The sequence below is a fragment of the Cinclus cinclus genome, chromosome 2 (assembly GCF_963662255.1).
Source record: "Cinclus cinclus chromosome 2, bCinCin1.1, whole genome shotgun sequence".
Taxonomy (NCBI): Eukaryota; Metazoa; Chordata; class Aves; order Passeriformes; family Cinclidae; genus Cinclus; species Cinclus cinclus.
In genome coordinates this window covers 16,356,072-16,370,117 of record NC_085047.1, presented here as the reverse complement: position 1 = coordinate 16,370,117, position 14,046 = coordinate 16,356,072, and the positions used below count along the sequence as shown (strand labels likewise).

General features: G+C 39.1%; 1 protein-coding gene across 5 annotated transcripts in view; it reads left to right on the top strand.

Annotated features, from left to right (window-relative positions):
• Positions 1 to 13,426, top strand: part of BACH1 (BTB domain and CNC homolog 1) — a 33,059-nt gene extending 19,633 nt beyond the window's left edge. For 3 of the 5 annotated variants that reach the window (XM_062515388.1, XM_062515387.1, XM_062515386.1), the window contains exons 3-5: positions 530 to 1,921; positions 3,660 to 3,866; positions 10,359 to 13,426. In XM_062515388.1, the coding sequence (XP_062371372.1) occupies positions 530 to 1,921; positions 3,660 to 3,866; positions 10,359 to 10,820 (2,061 nt within the window). In that variant the 3' untranslated portion in view covers positions 10,821 to 13,426. The remainder of the gene's footprint in view (positions 1 to 529; positions 1,922 to 3,659; positions 3,867 to 10,358) is intronic. The other 2 variants (XM_062515390.1, XM_062515389.1) reach the window with 2 other exon arrangements.
• The last annotated feature ends 620 nt before the right edge of the window (positions 13,427 to 14,046 follow it).

The window sequence follows — 14,046 nt, the reverse complement described above, 5'->3', positions numbered from 1 at the left end:
CAGTTTTTGAGTGCATTTCTTCAAATCTGTGGGAGTAAGAAAGGAGTAGGCAGCAGTAGTAGTAAATAATCGTATGTGGTCAAACTCCATTTTTTCAATTTTTTTTTTTTTTTTTTTTTTTTACATCAGTGGTGCGTAAGACTAAGTGATTAACAGTAATTGGACTTCAAAAACTACAATTAAATACCAGCAGCAAACTCCAGAGTAATTAATGTACAATTTGCTTTGAAATATATCTTTGTGAGGCTGGAATCTAGTTACTGGTTTTCAGCATACAGCAATATTTTTTCACTTTTAGAACATTTTATTAAGAGATTGATTGCAGTGAAGAAAACTGTTACAAAATGTACATGATAAAACTGTATCAGAAAAATTGCTTCAGAATGAGTTAGACCAGGTTTTCACCATGGAGCAAGTCTGCTGCTTTTGTCCTGTGCTGTCTTGTTGGCAGGACAGGTAAATTAGTGTATTTCTCTGATTAAATCCAAATTGACCGTACTACTGCTTTTTATGTTTGTTTCTGTAATAGGTAACACTTAAAGGATTTAGTCCTTTGCTTCAGTTTGCATATACAGCAAAACTTGTTTTAAATAAAGACAATGTGTCTGAAGTTTGCAAATGTGCAGAATTTTTGGGTGTACGCAACATTGAAGAGTCCTGCTTTCAGTTTCTCAAATTCAGATTTTTGGACTTTAAACTGGACCAGCAGCAATGTCCTAGGAAGAAATGTTGCACGCAACATTGTCAGAAAGCAAACACTAAAACTGGCAATGTGGATGATGGAGACCTAGAAATAAATTGTGAAGTAGAAGCACTTCTAGAAAAGGAATATAGTCAGATTCCTGGCACGAAGCCCTGTAAAGATGAAGAAAATGCTAAATCATCGCCCGTTCTCCAAGATAATGCCAATCAAAACTGTGATCCTGTACATTTAGAAAGGGGTAGTGCTTCCAGCTTATCTTCCCAATGCCCAAAGTATAGAAAATTCCAGAAAGCTTTCGGAAATGACAAAGTTCATACTTCAGAGTCCAACTCCAGTGTTAAAGATGTTCAGGTATCACCATTTTCAACTTCTCTTGAGAAGGAAACACCTGATAATGATGGCATACAAAAAGCTCAGGAGTGTGCACCTATGCAGCTGATCTCAAACTGTGAAGAGACTCAGGTAGAAATGGAAGAAGGGGAAGAAGGCATTCAGAAAAAAGAGGAGTCAAAGAAAGATTCTGTAACTCGGAATGTGTCATGTCCTGTGGAGAAAATGGATCTTGCTGCTTTCCCCCAAAACACTGCTGCACCTCATGGACCCAATTCTGTGTCAGTTTTACATAGTTGTGAGCAATATGGTAACTCAAATTTCAGTAGTATGCAAAACAACACAGTCTTAGCGGAAAAAACTGTGTCAAGTACTGGAGCTGGAAATGACAAAACTGAAAGTCAAGGTAACACATCTTCAAAGGTGGATTTGTGCATTAGGGAAGCCGCTAACATCACCTCAGCTGGAGATCGAAGCAGTGTGGAGAGGGAGATAGCAGAACAGCTGGCACAGGGGTTCTGGAGTGATATTCACAGCACAGATGCCTGTCAAATGCATCTACCACCTGCAGTTTCTAAAGAGTACTTGGAACCAGTGTACTCGGGGAAAAAATCAGAGTGTCCATGGCTGGGGATCAGGATTAGTGAAAGCCCTGAACCTTGCCCTCAGCGAACTTTTACAACACTGAATTCTGTTAACTGCCCCTTTATAAGCAACCTTAGTGCTGAAGGATGCTCCAACACCTCTGAAATGAACAGTGGAGATTATGTTCAGGGACAGCAACAAGAACAGTGTCCCTATAACTACGTGATAAGTTTGGGAGAGGATTCGGAGACTGACACTGAAGGAGACAGTGAATCCTGTTCAGCAAGAGAACAAGAATGTGAGGTAAGAACATCCTGATGTATCCTTTGTTTCCCAGTCTCCTAAGGCCCTAGTCGAACATCCACTTCTGAGTCTTCTGTGTTTTGTTGTTTTGGGGTTTTTTTTGTTCGTTAGGTTTTTTTGTTTTTTTTTTTTGTGGCTGCTTGTTTTAAAAAGTCTGGAACTGAAACTTTAAATAACCATTCAGAGGTTTATATGGAAGGTCACTGTTAATTCAGGGAGACTGAATTAAAATATGAAGCTATTTTTGGTCAGATACTGAAGTGTTAGATGCTTACACATTAGGTATTTTAAGATTTTTTTCTGGAACAACTGTCAGAAAAGTTTGAGTCTTAAATCAAGGCATGAAGGTTCATTTTTAGATTTTTTGTTTTTTCCTTTTGTCTGCTTCAGTTAGATTTAAGAAAACTAAACTTCTTGGAACCTTTGTATAATAGAAACTTACCAGTTTTCTTGGTTTTATTCTGGGCTGTGAGGTGAAGGTGGGAGATAAATGATACTTCAGATTTAATGTGAAGTCCAGTGACTATGTATTTAAGACTGTTTAATAATATCTCCTTCTCCAAGACTAAGGTGATTTTTGTTTTTCCAGCTGCAGTAATTATCTGGCACTTCCTTTCTTTGTTACTGCTTTAGTTATGGTTTAGACAGACATCATACAAGAGGAGTCTAATCCTAAAAGATATACCTGGAGCAATTTCTACCTCAGTTCTTAGAATCATAGAATTGCAGTGTAATCCTGCATGAGGGATCATTCAGTGTTACAAAAATTTAGTTGTTCTTAAAGCACTAGGGTTTTTATGTTTTCAAGGTGCAGGGCCTTACTGAGACTGAACATAAGTGGAGCCTGCCATCAATACATGGAATGCTAGAATAAAGGCCAGAATTTATTAAATATATTCCTCACCTTTATGTAATGGAGAAGATGGCTTCATGGCTGAGAACAGTCCTCTGGGGTTTTTTATTATTTTTTGCCTGTTCATCACCTGTAGTAGCAAATCAGAGAAAAGATTTGTCTGTGTTCTTTTTAAACTGTTTTCAGATCTTTCACCACAGTAAGGTAACATATTCTGCTACTTACTATACTCAAATGTGAGGATTAAAATAAAGTGTCTTTAGTTGGATACTCAAAAATCATAGTGATTATTTTGTAAAGGTAAATGTTTTTCAGTATTAACACTTTGTGATCTCAAATGCTTTTGTAGTTCAGGTATATAACAGTAGCAAAAGCCTGGTCCTCTCTCATCTCCAACACTAAGAAAGAAAAGACAAATATTCTAACTTCTGTATTTTAAGGAACTGCCTGTTTCAGATGAACTTTTCCTGCAGGAAAAAAAAAAAGCATAGGTATAAAAATGTATGAAGGATGCAGTCTTAATAGCAGCCTTGAGAAAACTTTAGACTACATTAGTGGGTCTTGATACCTGTTTAGTACCTCACCAAACTGTAAGTCCACTTCTTAGAGTATATCACCTGCATATTGGATGCACAAAGCTTTTATCCTACTCTGAATATGCATGTAAGGATCTAGTGTAAATGTGCAAATATTCTCTTGCTCCTGTAATTGAATCCCCAGGATTTTATGCCATCATCTGATGGTTATATTAGTTTGCTCTTGTCTCTGAGATGTAGGAAGAAAGATGGGTTGTGTGGTAAAGAATCCTTAAAATGGAAACTTGACTTGTTGGTGTTTGTGTATATCAGTTCCACCTTGGATTTACAAGTGTATCTCTCATTCTAGGTAAAACTGCCGTTTAATGCACAAAGGATTATTTCACTTTCCAGAAATGACTTCCAGTCGTTTCTGAAAATGCATAAATTAACTCCTGAACAATTGGACTGTATTCATGATATTCGAAGACGAAGTAAAAACAGAATTGCAGCACAGCGATGTCGCAAGAGAAAACTTGACTGCATACAAAATCTTGAGTCTGAAATTGAAAAACTGGTATGTATAAATATTCATTGCTGTTCTCATGTCTTTGTCTAAACATCTTGACTGTCTATCTGGCAGTAGATTGAGAGTGAGGTTGTTTACTACTTTTTCTACTCCAGCTTAAAAAACTTTATCAGTATTGTATAACTTCTTGATAGAGCAGTTCTAGATTTTTCTGAACCTTGCTCTAAAGTACAAACCTCTTTCCTTCTGCGGACTTGTTTCCATTCAAATAAAACATGCATCACAGCATAATTTTTGGTCAATTATGTTTCTGAAACCTATAAGCTTAGAATTTAATTGTACAGAATGTTTCCCAGACTGTTATCCTACACTGTTTTTGTCTCTTCCCCTTTCTTGCTTTGAGATTTTGTTCTTCAGCTCATGGTATTGCTCATGGTCAAGTTTGCAGTTGCACAATTGTTAGTTGTGTAAGTACTGTTCTTGGAACATGTCAACATGGCCTGGCAAACTGTTTCCTGAGTCTTGAATGTTAAAAATAAGACCCCTGCAGAAAGGTGGAAGATACAGAAGAACTTGGGAAGTTGCTTGCCTTTTTAGCAGTTGCATCAAGATTGTAGCTGAGGAATTGATGCATCCAGATTTCTCTGAAGCCATCTGTTAATATATTTTCTCCTCCTTAAGAAGGTAAAAAAAGATAAATATGTAGTTTAAGAGAAGTGTAGATAATCTGAGGTTAGGATTATGCAAAAATAGCAATGGCAATAAAATAGAGTGGCTTTTCAGAAAAATAAGTCTTTGACTCTCTCATCTCAGTTTCATAGTCAGCCATACCACGTGCACAAAACAGTTCAGTTGTTTAGGACTACTGTATTCTTATTGTTGTTCATGTAGCATTTGAGGCTTGGTGTACCTGAATTTGGTATCTTCATCAGCTGGAACATAGCAGTCATATTGCATCTTTTTTGACATCAAAGTGAAAAGGAAAATAAAATTAGAGCCAAGTGCCATGTGCTGGAAATTTATTTTCCCATGATCATCATCTTTCACTGCATCTACTCCTACTTCTGCAGTGAGGAGATCGGTTTTGAAGGAGAGAGTGCAGTGCCATAGAGCCCTGAGCTGAAAGAGCAGGCCATGCTCAGTGAAGAAGGTGGTTTGTGAGGGAGGTAATCAGGTGAATGTATTAATAATATCCTTACTGGAGAGAGAAGTTGCATTTCTGACATTTCAGAACTTTTTGCCTGGTTTTGTCATCATGTTGTCATTTCTGTTATGTAACTCTGTCGATATTTTGCAATACTTGGGCAGGGAATTAAAGGTTGATCTGCAAGATTAGACATGTGGTTGTTTGAGCCTAATAATTATAACATAATATCCTTCTTTCTTTTCTATGGACTTGTGCTGGAACAGACTGAATGTCTGCTGTTTGACAGGTAACACTGTGCAAGACCTAGATAATGAGTGTTGAATCTTGAGAACTGTGAGGTGAGGTCTGAGTTATATGAATCATTCTCTAGGCACAAACATGTTTCAGTTACTTTTTTTTTTTTTTACTGTGCTGATAAGTTTCTTAAGAAATACCTGAAGAGACCCTGTTTGGAGCTGTTGACTATGCCTGATAGCCACAGATCATCATATTTGTGTAAGTTGTACACAAATACAGAAATCTTAAGATCTGTCTAGGTGTGATTTTCTAGGTGGGTAGAAGAAAAGAGATGTCTCAGAAGGGCTGTGTGTGGTACATCCAGGTTGCTTCATGCATGATGGCACCTGCCTTGTTCCTGTTCTGTGGGTCAGTCATGTCTCAGACCTTTTGGACTTTGGTCTTCTCATGGTAACATCTGTAACGTGACTTCGAGAGGGAATAGAGTGGTGTAGCTATAGTTTGACAACTCTTGACGAGTAGATAATACTCTGTACTACCAGTTAGGAAATACCTTTTGGTGGAATTCCTCATCCTGGTTTCCAGTATGTGCAGCATGTTGTCTTGTATTAGTTTCTGTTTGGTGCTGCTTCAGTTTCTTTTTCTCTCAGAAGATGCTTGTGGTGTGTTTCCTGGAAAAATCCTATATTTGGAACAGACTGACCCCTGCCTGGCTAGAGGCTGGAGACTGACAGCTGGCAAGTAGCTTTTCTGACAAGCACCTTGGGGCCTGGGCAGGCTGACCATGGATCAGCAATATGTCCAGACTAAAGAAAAGGCCATCAGTGTCCTGGGCTGTGCAACAGGAGGGTAGTGGTTGTTACCTGTCTTGGCATGTGTAACACTGAATCTTTTCCTGGGTTTTCACCCCTCCTAGTTCCAGGAGCACAGTGATAGGCTGGAGCAAAGTTGGGTGAAGGCCACTGGGATGGCCAGGCCTGAAATAGTTCTGTGGTGAGAGTCAGAATAAATGTGGCTTCTGCCTGGAAAAGGGATGGGGAGACCTAATGGCTACCTGCCCACATTTGTCGGGCATTCCTTGAGGTTACACAGCCTTTGGTGGTGGAAGATCTTCAGACTTCCTGGGGGGAGTACTTGACAGCAAGAGAACAAGAGACGTGGCCTTAAATTACAAGGGAGGATTTCATCTGAATATAAAGAAAGGTTTTTTTTCTTCCAGTGGGGACAGGGAGTCAGTGAAGCAGTTTACCCTGTAAGGCTGTACATGCCCTGTCTTTGAGGGTTTTGTGGCATGACTGAGCAAAGCCCTGAGCAGCCTGATCTTACCTGATTTCTGACTTCGTTTTGAGCAGCCGGTCAACTACAGACCTGCTGAGGTACCTCCCCTACCAAGTGATTCTGTAAAACTGAAAATCTTATGTTAAGTTCTACTTATATTGAAGAAAAATATTGTTCAATGCTGAATCTGTTATCTGGGAGAGTTACCTTTGATGATGTCTCTTAATCTTCTGTACTGATGAAGTAATTTTTTTACCTCCCCATATAGTCTTTGCTTACTGACTTTTTAGGTGAATCTGGGTGTTCTTGTTGGTCACTAATGTTCAATATTTGAGAATACACAAGGGCTACTTAAGAAGATGTTGACTTGTTAGAAACAGCTCTTTCAGAGACTGTGTATATTCACATTCCTTGTACTTTCTCCTGTACAAAGGGATGACCCTGACTGAGCAGGGAGGTTGTACCAGATGACCAACTGTGGTCCCTTCCAACCTGACCCATCCTTTGATTTTTCACTTTGAAACTTTTAAAATGAGGGTACTTGCAAGGGGGAGCAGAGTAGAGGACAGCTGGTCTCAAGAAGCATTACTTTGCTGAGGATTCTGTAGCTGAGGAGGAGGATGTGTCATTGCTCCAAGAAAAATGTAATTGAGATCTTGTTATATATGTTATATCAGGGTGAGGTGTGTGAGCTAAGTACATTCTTTAGCAGAAGATTCAACTCTGTTTATTATAACCTCAAAACTAACTGACATTACTTTGTAGTATTAGTATAATGCTGATAAAATAAAACAATATTATTTAGATGTATTAACCTGTCAACAGCTTCAGAAGGGGAGTGAGAAATTTATGCTAGGATAACTATTTCTGAATGTTCATGTTTGTTTTAAATACCAGTCCAGATAATTTCATTAGTCCATGCTACACAGCTGAGTGCCTCTAACAGAATGGGAAAGAAGATTCTGATAAGTATTTGAAAACACCTGGAGGACAATGCAGGAATTGGACACAGGCAGCAAGGCTCCATGAGGGGGAAGTTCTGCTTGTCAAACCTGATTTCCTTGTATGACAGGTAACCCACCCAGCTGATCTAGGGAAGCCAGTAGATGCAATCCTCTTGAACTTCACCAAAGCTTTTGACAAGCTCCCTCAGAACCCTTCTGAACAAAATGTCCAGCCCACAGCTGGATAAACACATCATGGTGTGGGAGAGGAACTGGCTCATGAGTCAGGAACAAATGGTGACAGTGGCTGGGATGGCATCAGGTTGGCACTGGTCCCTGGTGGGGTTCTGCAGGGCTCCATCCTGAGCCCTGTGCTCCTCACCATCTTCATTAACAACCTGGACACAGGACTCAATGGAACACGCTGGCAGTTTGCCATTGACACGAAACTGGGAGGAGTTGTCAACTCCCTGAAGGGCAGAGAGGCCCTGCAGAGAGACCTGGACAAACTGGGGACTTGGACAATGACCAGCTGGGTGAAGATTAACGAGGGCACGTGCTGGATTCTGCTGTGGGACAGGGCAACCCTGGCTGTGTGTATGGAATGGGGAATGAGGGGCTGCAGAGCAGCACTGCAGAAAGGGACCTGGTGTTCCTGGTCCATGGCCAGCTGAACACGAGTCAGGAGTGCCCTGGCAGCCAGGAGGGACATCCATGTCCTGGGGGGCACCAGGACAGCATCACCAGCAGGGCAAGGGAGGGGATTGTCCTGCTCTGCTCTGCACTGGGGCAGCCTCACCTTGAACATTGTGTGCAGTTTTGGGCACCACGGTTTAAAAAGTGGCTTAATAAACCATTGGAGAGCATCCAAAGAAGGGTCATGAGGATGGGGAAAGGTCTGAAGGGGGGAAATCTTATGACTGTGGGCATTTGTTCTGTTTAGCCTGGAGAAAAGGAGACTGAGGGGAGACTTCATTGAGGTCTTCAACTGTTGCAATAATGCAGATGGGACTCAATTTCTTCATGCAGAAAAGCTCCTTCTTTATTCACATAACTCATTTTATACGGTTTTCATAGATTTCTGTGTTTAATTCCATTTGGCTAATAGTTTTCTTGCCACTCAATTCATTGGTTAGAAAGTGTTTGTGTGTGTACATGTTAAGATGCTCTCTATCTACAGGTGTTCACACTTCTGTGTAGATCCTCATGGGATAGATCTCTTATAACAGTGCAGCTATTCTCTACAAGAATAGGTTGTTTTGTTACCTGACTTTTCATTCCTCTGATTCTTATGGGAACTTACAGGCTTAACTGGTAATTCAGCAGAGCAAGGCCTGGTTTTATACGGCCTTTCTTTTATAATATCTTTATTTGTATGCAACATTCAACATCCTCAGAAGGGGCAGGTGCCACTCTCTTCTCTCTGTAACCAGTGACAAGACTCAAGGCAACAGCATAAAGCTGAGTCATGGGATGTTTAGGTTGGATATTAGGAAAAGTCTCTTCCCCCTCCCCCCCCCCCCCCCAGAGGGTGGTTGGACACTGTAGCAGACTCCCCAGGGCTGAGATCAAGAGTGTTTGGACAAAGTTCTCAGGCACAGGGTATGACTCTTAAGCGATCCTGTGCAGGCCCAGGAGTTGGATTCAGTGACTCTGATGGATCCTTTCCAGTGTGGCATATTTTATGATTAACAGCTGCTCCTAGTATGCTGACAAGTACAAATTAATTCTCAAAGTCCTCTTTCTACTAATTTTAGACAAAAAGAACTGGCAACAACTGTTCCTCTTGCCAAATGCTGCCTAAACTTAATCAGTTCTTTCAAAAAGAAGTTGTAGAAGTTGCAGTATGAGGTTTCTCTGCAAAAAGGGGATGTCAGGAGGAGTGAAAATAATAAAACTTTCCAGGAGTGAATTGACATAACAGCAGTTGTAACACATACTCCCTATGATTAGAACTTGAAAACTATTTCAAACTTTGCATGTCTTGAAAACTGTGTTTTCTTTTAATTAATTACAGAATTTAAAAAGTTTGTGTTGCAATATGTTTGGATTTGGGTTCTTTGTCCTTTTCATTCGACTTCTTCATGATGGTCTTGCTTGTTCCCTATCCTTCTTTGCCACTTCCTCATTTTTCTTTATTCAAAATGTTGCTTGTTTCCATGATTAGACATCTCAGTTATCAGTGTCTTTTCATCTTTAGCCAGTTCTGTCAGAAGCCTCAGAAAAATTCACAATGTTGAAGCCAAAAAAAAAAAGCTTAAATTATATTTTCTACTTGTTATTTATTAGTGAGTTGCTATCCTGCTTGTTGCCATGTGTTTGGACAATCCTGCTACATTATCTCTAGGTTGTCTATTCTTCAGCACATCTTACTTTACCTTTCCTAAAGTCTCTATCTAATTTAGGAACTATACTTAACTCCCCTGTTTATCCTATAGTGGATTTGGCACTTCTTGAGAATGGAAGTTGCTTTCACCTAGTGGAATAGTATCAATAATTAAAACGTAATGTTTGATTTTCAGCGTTTCAATTTTAAAATACAGAATTCTGTGAAGATTGCTTTGTGTTTTGTTGAATCATTGGTAATGGTTTGTGTTACCCTCTAGAACTAGTGCTTCAGCAGTATTTACAGTAAGTGCAACAAATGTTTCATTTGTTCAGTAACTCCAAATTACTCCTTTGTCTGCCAGCATGAGTTTGGAAAAAGCTGCGTATCTGAAAACCACATAAAATAGCTTAGCTGATGATACTTCCAGAGAGGTTAGGGTTGGCCTTTTGATATGTGTTTGATGGTGTTGCTGCTTACTTTGTTAATGTCAAATTACTTCTGTTTCAGCAGACCAGAGTATTCAAAGTCCTGTTTTAGCTTTGAGAGGAGCTTAAGTCCTAGTTTTTATGAAAATGTAGACTAAAACACGGTTTTTCTTTCTGCAGCAAAATGAGAAGGAGAATTTGCTGAAGGAAAGAAACCACATTTTATCAACTCTGGGTGAGACAAAGCAGAATCTGACTGGACTTTGCCAGCAGGTGTGTAAGGAAGCAGCCTTGAGTCAAGAGCAAATACAAATACTTGCAAAATATTCTTCTTCAGATTGTCCGCTCTCATTTTTGTTCCCAAAAAGAGAACAAACAGCTCCATCTGATAGTGAGCTTGTGGTACCAGCATCTGTAGAATCAGCAAATGGTCTTTCAGGTGTCACACCTACAGCTGAGCAGAGTTCCTGTTACCAGTGTGTCGAGAGCGCGTGCGAGGCCACGTACGATCGAGTACAAGAACCGCATCCAGTTCCTGCCAGAACGTTGGAGCAGACGTCGCTTGTGGAACCGTGTGGGCAGAGCAGTGGCATCACAGACTTCTGCCAGCAAATGACTGACAAATGCACTACAGATGAGTGAATCTCTCCTTCCCATTGCCAGCCTCTCAACATTGCAACTACAAGTGGGATTGAGCGTTATTGGAAAGTAACTTACTAAGTGAGAGAAAAGAGAAAAGTTTAATCTTTTGAAACTGTGTTGACAATTACATGGTCACCATTATTACTTTGCAAGCTTTGGGTTTGCTCTGTGTAGTTCCAGAATGCAATTTGTATGCGCCAGCCTTGGTGCTTTTTCTGTGTGGTGATGTCAAGGAGGGTTCAGGAAAGGTATTGGAAAGTACAAATTCCATGCACAGGTGCTTATTTATGAGGAAGTCTTGTTCAAGTATAGAGCAGCCTACTCTGATTTATGCCACAGTACTTAATGCCACTCAGCATTTTAAGGAAAGCCTCCTGACAGCTGTTTATGCACAATGACTTTTGTACCTGGAATTCTTCTGAGACTTTTTTTTCTCGGTCGACAAACCTTAAGAAGCGTGTATAGCTCTATAAATGTTAATTTGGTAGATGGGCTAAGTAACATGACAGGATGAGGAGATTCTGGAATAGCCCCTTCCCCGTGGCAGAGAAGACTTTTACTGTATTAAAGTAGTAGTCCACTACTACTACTAGTAGAATTGATTAGTAGGCTTTTATTGAATAAGTGCTTTTGCCTTGTCTCTGTAGCACAGAATTAAAAGAACTGGAGCAGCAGAGGTGCTGCCACATACTGCTCTCTTCTCTAAATTTAGTGGGAGGAATAACGTGCTGTGGAAGGCAGACATGTGAAACATCAAGAACGGTGCAGTTCTTGGATGAGTGTGCATTGGATCCTCTGGCATCTGAATCCCATAGGCTTATTAAAACTCACTGCTGTATTGTGACTTCCTGTCCTAGCACCTTCAAGCTTGCTGCTTGTATGTGGCAAGTTGGAATCAAAGTATTGTCAAAGTCTAAGGACAGACTTTTTTCTTTAAGGTATTCAGGCGCCGCATTTTTTTCTTTCAGTGCCTAACTGCCTAAAGTAAGTTACAAATATTTGTTCTCTGATCACTGGGACCAGTAAAGTTCTATTTCAGAATCAGTCTTCAGAATGCTTTATGGCTAAACCTGTAGTGTATTTTCAATGGCTTGTGCTATTAGCATAGATATATAAAAAGTTTATTGAAGAAATGAGCTGGAGATATTTCCTTTATTACTTTGTGAGGGAGAAATTCAGCTACTGAAAATAATCCCCATTTTCTAGATTTTTACATAGCAGTGGATGCATATTGTATACCAATGATGCTTTGGTATTTTGATGTTATTCTCACACCAGAACTAAGTATTGAACCTCACCACAGAAAACTTTGGGTTTGCTGGTTTACAAAACATGAAGAATCTTGTACAAGCCAGTGGAATTCTTCATTTCCTACCTCAGAATGTGTATTAGCTTTTTTGTGTCTTCGTGTGCATGTACAGTAGGCAGCAACTAAGCAAGGCCCTTGTAAATACTGCTTTTCAGTTTTACCTTGCAGTGAGACAAAACTTGTTCTTGGCAAGGCTCTTTTTTTTTCCTCCTCCCACCATCCATAGGTAACATAGCATTAATAAATACAGTAAGTCACTTATTTAAAACAAAAATTTTAAAATTGACAGATTTCAACAGGACTTCTCGTAACCAGCACATAACACAAATGACTACACTACCTCACCTATGGGACTGAAAGTTGATTCAAATCTCTAGTAAAATCTCTTGGATTTTCATCATATATCATTACTTTGTAAGGGAAAAAGTATGGATCATAGCTTGTATAAATCACAATACTTGCAGTAATTGAAATTCAGAAATAAATACTGCACGGCAGACGTCATGGTAATTGAATTGAAATTCTTTTAGATTGCTGTCATTGAGATATGATGATCCTTTATATATATTACTTTATGAAGCTCTCTGGGCTTTTCCTCCAGTTTCTGTAGGTTCCTGGTTAATTTAATCCTGTATCCCTCCTAGGCTGCCACCCTGGGAAGCATTTTGCTCTTATGTTTCCATTTTATATGAAAAGCAAACCAACAAGAAACAATCAAAAGAAAATTCCAAGCCCAAACCTCTACTGTTCATAACTACTCTCACTTTTAAAGCTGGTGATATTCTGAAATGACGTGGACAATGGCATTAAAGCATTGTCCTAATAGTGCACATAGTTGGAAATAGAATTCCCTGGGGTAAATCCTTGTCATAACAAGGTGGAGCATCTTTGTAGGGAGTGGCTGTCTGGGATATTATCCAGTGCCCAGAGCCCTGACACACTTGGCTGCAGGTGAAGTTTGAGGGTAGGTTTTTGCCTGACCAGCTGCATCTAAATAATTTTTTAAATATTTATTTAATACCATAGACCTACAAGTTGCATGTTGACTTCTATAAGCCTATATCATCAACTTGCAAATGTTAACGAATGAATGACAATTTTATGATACAGAATTCTCAGGAAAATTTTTTTTTTGGAGTTTGGTTTTATTTTTTTTTCCTTCCAGTGAAGAAATACTCAATTTTGAAATTGTAAAATACTTTGTTAAAGCATGTTATAAAATACTTTGGACAGATTGTCTTAAAGCCATAAGGGTATGATGGCATACAGATTGTAAAATAAACAGATAATTACAACAGTTGATTTTGTATTTTTCATAATTCAGTATTTTCTAAGTCTACAATAAAAACCACTATCCTTTCTACAAAGGCTTTTCTATTTTGTGTAAGTCCTCTGCTGTGAAAGTCTCTACTGGTGCATTATTCATTTATGTAGTACTGCTCAAACAGTTCTGAAAGCGGTACCAAAATAGTCTCTATGTAGTTTATAAGTTTAATGGGCCCAAACCACTATCTTAGGATTCTTCAGACAAAGCTGAAATCTAGTAATCTAGAGAGGTGATTGTACCAAAGTTGGGTATCTACTAAGCTACTCACAATATTTCCTCAGTAGAGTGTATTTTGTTCTACTGATTTTTTTTTTTTTTTTAAATTTCATATTCTTAAATACATGATTGTTCTTCTCAACCTACTGAAGATTAAATTTGCCACGTGGAACACCTGCTGTTTCATATGAATGGCAGAGCCAAGACAGGCAGAATTTAAAATAAAAACCCTAAAAATGGTTAACAAATAAGTAATGATTGAGAATAATTTTGCAGTACGACTAAGTTGAGTGTATCTTGTTAACTTGAGAAATAACATTTAAGGCTTTCTTGATATATGGTAATAGTCTAGTAAGAATTTAGTATGATGCTTT